Raw genomic sequence first — 13780 nt, 5'->3', positions numbered from 1 at the left:
AAATTCAACAACATATTGAAAGGATTATAAGCTATAACAAAGTATTTTCCCTGGGATGCAACAGTAGCTCACCATATGAAAATTAATCACTGTGATAGATTACATCCACAAAACTAAGGATAGAAATCTTGATTATTTCAATATATATGGATAAATCATCAACAAAATTTAACATCTTTTAATGACAAGAAACACCCAATATACTAGGAACAGAAAGTTCTGTACCATTGGTTTTTGTATCTGTTCTGTGAATACCATGCTGTTTTTGTTACTATGACTCTGTAGTATAGTTTAAGGCCTGGTATTGTGATGCCTCCTGCTTCACTTTTCTTTCTAAGGATTGCTTTGGCTATTCTGGGTCTCTTATTTTTTCAAATGATTTTTATGATTGATTTTTCTATTTGTATGTAGGATGTGATTGGGATTAGTGTCAGGATATTTTTTGTTTTCCTCTTTCTCTTTTTCTCTTTCTTCCTTCCCTCTTTCTTTCCTTCCTTCCTTCCTTCCTTGCTTGCTTCTCTCCTCTCCTGTATTCAACCAAAAGATTCACATATGCTAGGCACATGCTCTACCACTGACCTATGTCCATCACCCTCAAGATATTTTCTAATTTCCTTTTTGATTTCTTCTTTGATTCAGTTTACTCAAGAGTTTGTTAATATTCATAAAACAGGATTTTCCAGTTTTTCTACTGCTACTGACTTCTAGTTGTGGTTGGAGAATATATTGCAATCTTTTAAAATTTCTTAAGATGTGTTTTGTCATCTACCATGATCTATCTTGGAGAATGTTCATTGTGTACTTAAGAAGAATATATATTCTGCAATTGTTATGTATAATGTTCTGTATTTGTCTATTATTAGGTTTAGAGTATTCTTCAAGTCCACTCTTTCTGTACTGATTTATTGACTGAATGTTCCATATGTTATTGAAAATGGTATATTGATATCTCTTACTGTTGTTTTGCCACCATCTATTTTTCCCTTTAGTTCTGTCAATGTTTGCTTTTTATATTTAAGTGCCCACTGTTAGGGGTATACATACATATATACATATATATATGTATATATGTATATATGTGTGTGTGTGTGTATACATACACACATATATACAAACACACACATTTATATATATCACCCTCTTCACTTGTGATTACCATTTACATTGAATATCTTTTACCTTCACTTTTCTTTCAACCTATTTGTGTCTTTAAATCTAAGATAAGTCTCTTGTTTAGAGCATGTAGTTGGATAATTTTTGTTTTTTCAATCCATTCATCTATTCATTATCTTTTGATTTGGGAGTTTAATTCATTGACATTTAAAGCAGTTACTATAGCTGTCAAAATTTTTACTTAAAGAGAAAAGTCACTTGAAAAGAAGAAAAAGTGATGCATTTCAGCAAATATTTTGTTCCAAAGAACAAATGCAGGTGTATTTAATGACACTTAATATTTAGTGCTACAACTTATACATAGATTTCTGTTTCTATCTCCTCTCTGTGTTTTTTCTCTGCCACCTTCTTTCTGACTTTCCTTTCATCTTTCCTTCTCCCTCTCCATCTCTCACCTCTTCTCCATTTCTACCTACTTCCATTAGTTTTATTACTATTTTGGAGTTATAAACATAAATAAATCATTTAAAAGTTGAGAAACCTTTGGAATGTTAGTACCATCTGGTGAATTTCTGGGGTTATCTGGGATTGAGATTCATACTAAAAGATCTCTAAATTGATTGTTGGATTAGTTTATTTCAGTGATCTTTAACATTGGTTGAACATTAGAATAACTCAGATGCTCTTAAGAGCTACTGGTACCTGTCCAGTACTGGTACTGAGCCTGTCCCCTTGAGATTCTAATATAATCAATCTGGGTTTCATACATTAGTGCTTTCAACCATTTCCATATGTGCAGGTTTATGTTAAAGTTAATAATACTGATATATAACCTTTCTACTTAAGGTATGATCAGTGAAACAGTCACATCAGTATCAACTGCAGCTAGTTAAACATGCAGAATCTCAGATTCTGTTCTAGATCTACTACATCAATATCTGCTTTTAAATGAGATCTCTAAGTGATTTGAGGAACACTCATCTATAGTTTCCACTGGCTCTGTTAAAAAATAAGTATTATCTGAGCTTGAGGCTAAGCTTGGCATTTATGTTCCTATGACATGATTTCATGCTAACCGGGGGCAGGGGTTTGTTTCCAATCCTGCTTATGTCAGTTGTATTTATGTTATAATTGTAACATTATTATACTCTTATAAATATATACATAATATGTAAACCAATGAAATATGAATGGGAAAGGAAATATTTTTTTAAAAAAATGCAGTTGAATTATTTGGGAAAAAATGGATAAACTCACATTGCTTTAAATAACTTAGTCTTATATTATGTAATAAAAGTATAAAATATTATGGGATCAAACAGGATTACAAATATCTCTCTTCAGATTTCTGGGGAAGTATGTATCTTGCTCCACTTAAGAAATCAAGACAAAACAAAAACTTGTACTAGAAATTTTATGCTAGGTTTCACATATGCTAGGCAAATGCTGTACCACTGACCTGTATCCATAACTCTTAAGATGTTTCCTAATTTCCTTTATGATTCTTCATTGACTTGGTTTACTCAAGAGTTTTATAAGCTTCATTTATACATTCAAGACTACAATGAAACACGATTAAAACTGAATACTACAGAAAGGTATTTCATATATAGTTAATCAAATTGACCCAACAGTATGGGAAACCTGAACAAATACAAGTAACAAGTTCGAAATAGTAAAAAAAGTTTCCCAACAAAGAAGATCTGAGTCAGATGGCTTCACTGTTGAATTCTAGCAATCTTAAAACGGAGCAAGCACCATTACTTCTCAAACTATTCCAAAAACTTGAAAAGTGGAAAAATCATTCCAAGCTTGTTTTACAAGACCACTTTTCTAAGACGGTTCTTCTATATTGTCATAATTGTTTATGACTGTACACATTTTTTCCCATACTAGGCTGGATGCTTCTTGAAGGCAGGGAACATGACTCCTACTACAGAGACTGGGGACAGGAAGTTCTCAATAAACATTTTTCATTTCTATGTGTGGCTAGTCTTGCTGCATATCTTTATGAAATTTCTTTGCTTCTCTTGTTTCTCATTTTGTTGCTTTCTGATTTTCTTTATCCTGCTCCATCTCAAGTCTACTTTGAATTCTTCTGTCCCTGGCTGCTGGCTGTGCTATTTCCGCCTCATGGTACTGTCCCTTTTGCTTGTCTTGTTCTACACATATCTTTCTCCCTTTATTTAAACTTGTGTTTCTTCTCTTCCCTTGACTCATGTTGTTTGCATAATGGAAGAGCTTTTTAATATACCTCTCAGGAAACTGCTCTGAAAAATGTCCTCCTTACGGATTTATCCCCCCAGTGGTTTCCCTCTTCTTGTTTTGCCTGCACACCAGAGGCTGTTCTGAAACAGCACAGTCACATTTTCAGGATATTTATGCATGATCTCTTAATTGAGTACTAATGTGTGTTTATAGCAAAAAGTATCATGCTTTACAATTCACAAAGCATTTTACATTCAGCATCTTCACTTTAACATCAAAGCAACATGTGGCTAGAAGTTGCCAGTTTTGGAAAAAAATGTTTCACAAAGTTAAACCAAAAATTAGTTCTTGTTTTGACGGAATTCACTGGGTTTTTAGTGGTAAGAAAAGATACACAGAAGGACTGTCAGATGGATTCTAGTCTTGGCTTTGAAACTGACAATGTGTAAACTTTTCCTTATTATATTATATATTATATTTTCTTTAGAAAGTGATAATGAAACCTATCACCTCATGTGTGTTTATCTTCTGTCACTTTAGTAGTATTTAGGTACTGACACAAATACTGTATTTTCCTCACAATCTTTACCTTCACTCATTACATTTATTTTTCTTATCCTCAGGGAACTAAATGAATTGATCATATATTTTTAAGACTCCATTCTTTGATATATGAGCCAGGATCAAGAATAAGACTAGTGGGAGAAAGGTAGCTAAATCAAAGGAATTTCAGAATATATTTTAGGTTGCAATTATAAGACATAAAATCAAGTTAGAATCAACAGCACTGAATCCCTCCTGCCAGTAGTAAACTTATTCTCTTTGTGTTGATATTCTCTAAATATTTAATTTTTGTTTTCCCAGTGTATAGGCCCTTTAACTCAAAGGCTGATCTGGACTGGATATTTGAATTTTTCCTCTTGTTCTATTCAGAAATTTATTTTTTTCCTCCTTTGCCTCTTAACTTCTCACTACTGCTAGATTTATGATATTTCCTGGCCTGTTCTTTTCTTGGAAGAATAGACTACTGGCCTAAATTAAAGCCCCCTAGGAAAATCACTCTTTGGTTCTCTAGAAGCCCAAGGACATTATATATATATATATATATATATATATATATTATATATATATATATAAAATATATGTTTATGTATACATATATATATAAAGGGAGAGTTGTACAACTACACTTGCGATCTCATTTCCTGACCTCTAATATTAGTTTTGCAAACAACTAAATTACCAAACAATTAATGAGATTTAGTTGAAGGAAGCAATCATGTATATTTAATGAATTTGTGAATTATTTAAGCACTCTGAACTTCTGTTCATTTTAAATAGTGTTCGCTCACAAAAATTGGTGCTACTGAGAGGAAGAAAGGAAAACATTTTGTCATCAAGTTGTCCAAGCAGACTTCCTTTGAGCATGTTAACTTGTACTATTTATATTAATAAGCTACTACTATGACACTAACCAGCTGTTTTCTTATTCTTAGACAAACCTGCTCCTGTTTCAGATGTTTTGATCATTTGATAGAAAGGACAGAATCTTTCTGAGAGATCTAATCTGTAGAACCTTTATCATAAGATGCAAAATCCAGAGTTGGGGTTGTGACTGAGTGGTAGAGGGCTTGCCTAGCATGCATGAGGCCCTGGGTTCCATCCTCAGCACCACATAAAAATAAAATCAAGGTATCGTATTCACCTACAACTAAAACAAAAATTTTTTTAAAAAAATGCAAAATCCAAAGATGTGGCTAGATGTAAAGGGAAAAGTGAGGTTTAAAGAGGATGTGTTAACTTATTTTAATTTTTCATCAAACAGGAATCTGAATGAGAATTTAACAAAAATAACTGAAAAATCCTTGAGAATTTATTATGCAGGGCCAATGCTGGGTGCTGAATCATTAAAAAGATAAACAAGACACTGGACCTGTCTCAGGGAAGTTAAAAAATACATACATCTAGCTAAAGAAAGCATGTTCAGTGTTGTAATAGAGATTTACGTATTACAGAGGAGAGAGATTAATTTGTATGAGTTAGTTCTCAAGACTTTTATTACAGCCATATTGTTAAACACTGACTCCAAATGAATCCAGATTACAAAGAATAAATTCTGGGTTAGATGAATGCAGCATAGCTGATCAGAGTCCTTTAAGAATATTTCAACACTGGGATTTTTTGTTTGAATTTCAGTCTCATGCCTGCATGTATTGTACATTCATTTTTAAAAAAAAAACTATACCCAAATACAAATGTACATAATTATAGTTAATGAGATATTTTCTTGTCCAAAGACTTCCATTTACATATCACCTACAAATAGCTATCATGTATGCTCAAAATAAAAAAAAAAAACTGCTCTTATACATGGAATTCGAAAGAACCCTTTCAAAGTCAATGAAGATTTCAAAAAACATCATATAAAACTCTGACCTTAACAGACAACTTAATTAATCCAAAGATCACTGACACTTGGTGTTTTCAAAAAGAATTTTAAAGAAACTGTAAGTCTTACTGAAGTGATTTGCTGGTTTTCTTTTCAGTACCCATAATTTTTAATTATGTGTTGACTCATTTTTAAAGGTGTTGATACCCATTGGGAAATTTAAAGTAGACGCATATATTTTTGATCTACTAATAAAAAGGAAAGACTGAATGTGGATTGAGTGATGAAAAGTTTAGAAGTGAATATATGCCTTTTTGCTTATATATTCTAAAATATTTTCAGATGATTATGGATAATTCTTTCTATATGGGTCTACAGAAGTTGACCCATTTAAATGTCAGAGGAAGTTGTTACTGTTAGCTCTTACAGTAATCCCGTAAATCAGGATTTTAATGTATAGTTTAGAATTTTCAGTTGTACTTGTTTCTTTCACTTATCTTCATTGTAGGATGCAAAATCCAAAGATGAGGCCAGATGTAAAAGGAAAAGTGAAGTTTAAAGAGGATTTGTTATCTTATTTTAATTTTTCATCAAACAGGAATCTGGGTGAGAATTTACCAAAAACAACTGAACAAACCTTGAGAGTTTGAGATTATTTTTTTAAATTTCAGTTGTCAGAATCTGTGTTTCTCAATCTGTTATAAATTACTTTTCACTTTTTAACACATAACTTTCAAATTTGTATCCACACCATCTCCTGTCTTCCAATTTGCTTTTAATTATATTTTTAAACTATTTAAAAATTGCTATTTGTTTTTAAAATGGGGGAAAATAAAGTGAAAATAATTCATATTAGTTGTTTCTGCTGATACTAATATAATTATGGTATTAGTAACTATGCAATTTTCAGTGCTTAACATAGCTTTGGAAAGACACACCAATTACTATATTATTCTATTAAATTTCCCCAAATCCTTATGAATGCTTGAACAGGCTGTGCACTGGAAAGTTTTGGGTGACATAATTCACATAAACCATGATGCAAATAGTATCCCATGGAGTTATGCAACAACAACATCTATCAGTCATAGTAAATAAGCATTTGACGCTGGTTAAAAGTAACAACTGAAGAGTTGTGTAGTGTTGTGGATTAATCTGATTTTATAGAAGTCTAGCTCATTAGTCACCAAAGTAAAAAGCCTATATGAATGGATTAATACATCTCCCTTGAAACTTCGTACCTTAAAATATATAATAAAGCTTCTCTCCATACAATAAAATAGAAGTAACTTAGTCAATCAATTGCTCTACATAGGTTTTTGAAAATATAACCAAATTGATAAAATTCTGTTTTAAGCTGGCAAATAGTTTGAGGCATAGGAATCCAGATTAGGTCACAGGAACTTAATGTTATGTATACACACACTTGTCCACTTATGGACACACAACAAAATTAGGAAATTATGAACATATGAATATAATTACAGAAGAACTCAATACAGTAAAAATGATTATTCCTTCCCTGTTTTGTTGAAGAAGTGACTTCTTTTACTTACGCTTTACTGGAAAAGTAAGCAGGCAAAAATTTTTTCAATTGGGGAATTCTAGAGATGGTTCCACAGTTATTATGATAGCCACAGTGATCGTTCTTTTCTCTAAGACTTTGACTCTGATACCTGCATGGGCAGTCCTTGGTTGAAATCAGGACATAGAATTTGTCAGCTTTCCCTTCTATGTTTAGACACTTGATCTTCCAGGACATTCCCTAATTTTACCCAGTGAATGCCTGTGAGCCTTATTTCGATAAGCATCCTGGGTTTTTCCTTGAAGTAAACTTACATTTTAATCTCTCTCTCTCTCTCTCTCTCTCTCTCTCTCTCTCTCTCTCTCTCTCTCTCTCTCTTTCTCTCTCTCTCTCTCCAAATCTTGTTTGTTCTGTGTTCCACTCTCTTATGGACCTTCTCAGCAATGTATTCTTATAAAGGAGACCCATTAACAGCCTATAGTGAGTTATTTTTCCTGCGGGCACCATGATCTCAATTTCATTCTCTCTCCTGTTTTGTGCTCCAGGAGCCTGATTTCTGCAGACTGCATCTCTCTGGTTTCCTTGACAGGTAGGAGGTTTGGTGTAGGTTTTGCCAATGGGAGACACTGGCAAGAAATTGAAAGACAGGAGAGAGAGGGGCACCCATCTTTCTTCCTGTTCTCTGTGCCAGTTTGTATCTCTGCCAGTAGCTGTGCTGTCATGATTGCAGCTTTCTCTAGGCAGCCTCTCCTGCATAATTGTGGCTCACCTTGGGCTCTAGTAAAACCAATTCTTCCTCCTGTTCCTTAGTCCTAGGGTGCTGACAACTTCCTGTTGTTACCAGAGTTGGGGTCCTTGACCAGCCCTTGTTTGTTTCCATAACCTTGATCCAACTGTTCCCAGAAGTTCACCACAGATTTTCCTTTGCTTCTCTGTAACCTATGAATTCTTTAATAGAATTTCAGTTTAGCTCTTTTGTAGTTAGTTGTTAGTGAGTCTGCCCTATTAAATAGTGAGGTTGCGAATATGTCTCATTCATTTTATAACCTCAGTACCTAGCAGAGTATCTGGCATGTAGATGGAGTTCAGTCCATATTTATTAAATGTATGAATAGAGTAATATGACTATTGCTCTCTCATTTTTCTTTTTGAAAAGTCCCACAGTCATTCTAATGGTATTTTCATTATTCCTTGCAGTACTTTCAGGACTCATTACAGCTTTTCTGTTTCTCTTCACATTTTCCCCCATAGAGCCTAGGAAAACATATTTTACTGTCATTACTGAATATTCCATGTAAACCTTAGAATTATGGAGAATCACAACAACTGATCAAAGAAAGAAATGAGACAAAATATACTCACTTTGGGTTTACCTAAACTGGGTTCACCACTTATGAACATTGTTTGAAAGGGAATGAAATTCATGATCTCATTCATTTTTGTGCTTTCTCCCTCTCTGTCAAGCTCCATTTGGTGCCTATTGTCTCATGAGTTGCATATTTTGAATTAAGAGTTTAGAACAGAAGTTCCATCTGTTCTGAATGAATATTAAATTATCATAGGCTTTGTATAAGGAGAATTTACCCTTGTGTTTTGTATGTGTTTTCTTTCCCCTTTGAGTAAGAAAGACTTAGAGCATCAGTTTTCGTCTTCGTGGTTATCAAGTCATTTAATAGGCTTAGAAACCTTTGAATGGCAGGTGCTGACTAGACATAAGAAAGACTTTATTTATTTTCATTATCTTATAAAATGCAGTATTATTAAGTATAATTAAACGTGGAATGTCAGAACTTGATATTTTGAGTTTACTGGGTTTCATGAGAAAAAAAGAGCACATTCTAAATTACATATTGAAGAGATATACTTTGCAATCAATTGAGGTCATTAAGTAAATGCACATATTATTTTAATTCATAATATGATAGATAGTATGCAACTGACATATCTATAGTTTCCTTTTGAATATTCATGAGTGAACAAATTTCAGTCAGCCTTTAAGTAATATAATTTAGGCAAGTAAGTTATATTCTTTTCCAGCAAGCTCCAAAAAATTTAAAATCAGGTGGCTGGTAGATATGTATTTTGTAGTCAAATTTGTTAATAATAAGCTGAATAAGGAAATCAGTTGAGAGATGACTCTTTAAAATATATGCATGGTTTCCATTATTTTAATGTGTAGCTTTAAATAATCAGTTATTCTTTCAGTGAAGATGAAAGTTGGGTTGTATTGTGGATATTAGTATTTGTACATTAATATATTTATACTAATAAAAATGTTTCTACATTGCCAATTATTATTGGTAGGTTGATGCTTTTAAAGAAAAATGCGTAATATAAATTCCAAAGAGTGAAAGAATTATTTCTTAATATAAATTCCAAAGAGTGAAAGAATTATTTCTATTTACATAATAAAATTAAATGGAAATGCACATATTTACTTTGTGAAATCTGTATGGTTAAAATAAAAGTTGAATTTAGTGAATATGGAGAATGAAGAGTCAAAATCTATTTGCATCAGATGATGACTTCCACTGAAGTAATTAATTATTTTGGGTTGATCACATAATCACTTTTTTGAAGTAGCTATCTTGGGATGGATCTAGATGTTATGGGGAACTGAAACATCTACAATTTTGGGTGCCCTTCAAATAATATAAAATTCTAAAAGTGAAAGTTAGTTTTGAATCTTAGAAGGGGCCTAAGGCAGAGAAAGATCTTGAAGGTTAGGTTTCATTAGTTTCAAGTTAAACCTTTCCTCGGTTTAAGTGAATTGACATGGGAATTGTGAAATACTCACTTCAAAATAACCAGTTTCTGTTGGCTAAATAATAGTTTTCATGAATTGTACATATTTTGAAAGTTTAAGAAAGAAATTGTTTGATGTGTTATGCACTTTAGGTAAAACATGTTTTTCCACTGATACTGTGTTTTAAATATCTATATCTTTGGGATATAAGCAAGGCAGGTCCAGATTTAAGTTATCTCAGCATCCTCATGTGAACTCATATTTACACATAAATAATAATAAATTATAAAACATAAAGCTTGCATGTACTTACTGCAATTAAAATAACTTCTAATTTTCTATTTTTAAAGTCCAAAAGTGTATATAAAAAAAAGATCCTTTTTCATATTGTGTTGCCAGTGATTTGTTGCCATACTAAGTGCTATCTAATATGTGGTAAGTGGGGCTTTATCTCTCAGGCAAATAATGGGCTGTAAGCCTGATTTTTGACACTTCTTTTTCAGAATTTTATTCTAACTTGCCATCACTTCTTTTTTGTACCTTATTTTACTCTCTCAACTTAATTAGCAAGATTCTAATTGATGTTTACATATACCTTATGGTAGACTGAACTTAGGTTTGTAATCATTCAGATACCTAGAAAAGGTGTAAGAACACATGAAATACTGTTGCAAAATGATTTGAGTACCTCTAAGCCATTTTTCCTAATAAAACATCAATATATGTATTTTTTATTTCAAAGCGATATGCCAATTTCAAGGAAGAACCTACTTTGAAGGAGAGCGAAATACGGTCTATTCCTCTTCTGGAGTGTGTGTTCTCTATGAGTGTAAGGTAAGGAGATCCATTAGTCTTTCAGAATTTTTACATAATTTTTACATAATTTAAAATTATGTAAATACAGTAAGCATTTCTTTAAAAGCTCACCCTTGTAATACCATGGGTTAGTCAACTTCTTATTACTGTGACCAACATGTCTGACAAGAGCAGCTTAGAGGAGGAAAGACTTATTTTGGATTATGATTTCAGAGGATTCAGTTCATTTTTGGTCAGCTCCTTTTCTTTGGGTATGAGGTGAGGCAGAACATCATGGCAAGATGGTATGGCAAGGGAAAGCCACTCAACTTATGACAGCTGGGAAGCAGAAAGAGAGTGGCGGGGGTACTGGGGATAAGATAGACCTTTCCTGGGCATGTCCCCAGAGACCTACTTCTTCTAACTGGGTCCATTTAGCTGTCAGTGGATTAATCCACTGATGAAATCAGACCCCTTATGATCCAGTCATTACTTAAAAGCCCTAACTCTGAACCTTGCTTCATCCAGTACCATGATTCAACACATGATCTTTAGGGGAACATTCAAACCATAGTATACCATTTTTAAATTATACTGCAAAAAGAAAATTCAAAATGTCATATATACTTCTTTTCTTTTCCTTTCTGGTACCAGGGATTGAACCCAGAGGTGCTTACTGGGTGAAGCCACATTCCAAACTCTTTTTATTTTTTGCTTAGTGTCTTGCTAATTTTCTGAGGCTGGCTTTGAACTTGTTATCCTCCTGCCTCAGCCTCCTGAGTCACTTGGATTACAGGTGTGTACCACCACACCTGGCAATTATATTTCAAATAAAGTCATTTCCATCATCTTTTTTAAAGATATAGATTAATAGTTATAAAGTATTCTTCACAATAAATTAAAATACTGTTCTGCCAAATTCAATTTAAGTCCTTATTTTCTGTTGTGAAAACAATGTAGTTTGCTGTCTTTTGTGATTTTCACTCAGGCAAGAAATTTGACTCAGTTCAATTAAAAACAAAATAAGAAATTACCTAAAAAAATTTAACTGTTAAAAGGACATGTAATTGATATTGATGTTAATGTCCTGACAAGAGTAGTTCAAATTATGTCAAGGGGAATTTTCTTACAATATTATTTATTATGGCTTCTTGAAATACATTTTTGAAGCCAATGTATTTCTTTTGAACTTTGCTCTTTGACTTACTATTTGAAAGCTAAATATATAAAATGAACCTTTCTAATATAATGCTGCCAGTGATTTGTTGCAGCCCTAGGTGTGAGCTATCATGTATCAGGCAAGTAATTGGCTACGAGTCTGCTTTGTGCCAATGCTTTTTCAGAGTCTTATTCGGATTTAATATTGCCTATTTTTCATATTTGCTTTTTATAAACTACACTGTTATATTTCTTGACCAAAGTATATATTTCAAGTCATATTTTATCAGAAGTAAATCTATATATGAAGTATCTGCTTTAGATTTACATCACATTCAACCTTTCATTTTTCTTTTTAAATACTTCTTGTACCTGGATTTAGGGGATGGTTTAGTATGTGGAGATTATGTAGGGAATAAAATAAATTATTTTCTCTTCTGACAATACCAATATACTGTGATCACCTTTATGATTATGAAGAGTTGGGGAAAGGAAAATCCTAAAAATTTTGGCAAACCTGAAAGAAGATCCACTTTATGCATCTTAATTTGAAAATCCTTTGAGATAGGCAAGGAAGAGATGTGAAGAAGCAGAACTGTGACAGATTTCATTTTTAGAACATGAAAGCTAGGGTTTCTTCATGTCCATTATAAAGTACTAAAGCCGCTTCTTTTGGTTTTAAATTGGCTTTCCTATGATGTTGGTTACATCTAAAGATAACAGAACTGAAGCATAGGAACATTAAAATAAATTACTGAACCTGTATTTCAAGACGGAATTTTCTCTATCAGCATCTCTACACCAGTGCTGTTTCAAGTGGAGTGAGTCCATCTCACTATAGATATAAGGATTGGAAGACTTAGCGTAAGATCTAGTAACTCCAAAATGAGAAAGGGAATTAGAGAAAAAGTTATTTCAAGGAGGTAGAAAACTTGTCAGCTGCTTTTTAATGATAATCTCTGACTTTGAAACATCAGCTCTAAATTTAATAATCTTGAGAGCACTTGAAATTTCCCTGTTTATTGTGAGTATAAATCTTTTCATTTGACCAGAATGTGTTGTAAACAGTAATAATTATGGTGTCGAAATTTACTGGGATAGTTGCTTATTTGATTTTAAATATGCTATAAAATTATTTGATTTTAAACTAGTTTAGAGGTCCATATATAGGCAACATTGCAGGTGTTGTGTTAGTTAGCTTTTCATTGCTATGACCCAAAAACCTGAGAACAACTTAAAGTAGAGAAAGTTTATTTTGACTCATAGTTTTAGGGGCTCAGTCTGTGGTTGGCACATTGTTCTGGGCCCCAACTGAGTAGAACATCATGGTGGAAGGGCATGGCAGAGAAAAACAACCCAGAACATGGCAACCAGGAAGAAAAGGGTGGGGGAGAGATAAAAATAGAGGGGGACGGGATTAGGGGCTGAAGGAAGAACAGCTTTTCCAGGGCAGTCCCCAGTGCTCCACCTTCTCTAGCCATGCCCCAACTGCTTACAGATTAGATGGGATAACTAGGATACCTCATTAGGTTACAGCTATCATAGTTTAATCATCTTACCTCTGAATATTCCTGCATTAACAGGAACTTTGGAGCTCCTCATATCCAAATGATAACAGGTGTTCAATAAATATTAAATGAATGTTATCTTTTATTTGTTCAAACAAAAGCACTATTTCCTCCTTTCAGAACACTGTGCTGTTCAATAGAAATATGATGCAAATCACAAATACAATTTTTATTGATGCAAATTTTCTATATTTAACTCATATATCTAAAACATTATCACTGCAATGTGAAATCAATATAAAATTATGAATGAAATATTTTACATTGCTTTGTCATAT

General features: G+C 32.9%; 1 protein-coding gene across 2 annotated transcripts in view; it reads left to right on the top strand.

The window, feature by feature from the left end:
* Positions 1 to 13780, top strand: part of NELL2 (neural EGFL like 2) — a 433796-nt gene that overhangs the window by 198605 nt on the left and 221411 nt on the right. For both annotated transcript variants that reach the window (XM_079139564.1, XM_079139563.1), the window contains exon 11: positions 10724 to 10815. In XM_079139564.1, coding sequence (XP_078995690.1) covers positions 10724 to 10815 — 92 coding nt within the window. The remainder of the gene's footprint in view (positions 1 to 10723; positions 10816 to 13780) is intronic.

The sequence above is a fragment of the Sciurus vulgaris genome (assembly GCF_902686455.1).
Source record: "Sciurus vulgaris genome assembly, chromosome: 5".
NCBI classification, from domain to species: domain Eukaryota; kingdom Metazoa; phylum Chordata; class Mammalia; order Rodentia; family Sciuridae; genus Sciurus; species Sciurus vulgaris.
This window is presented reverse-complemented; position numbering and strand designations above follow the sequence as displayed.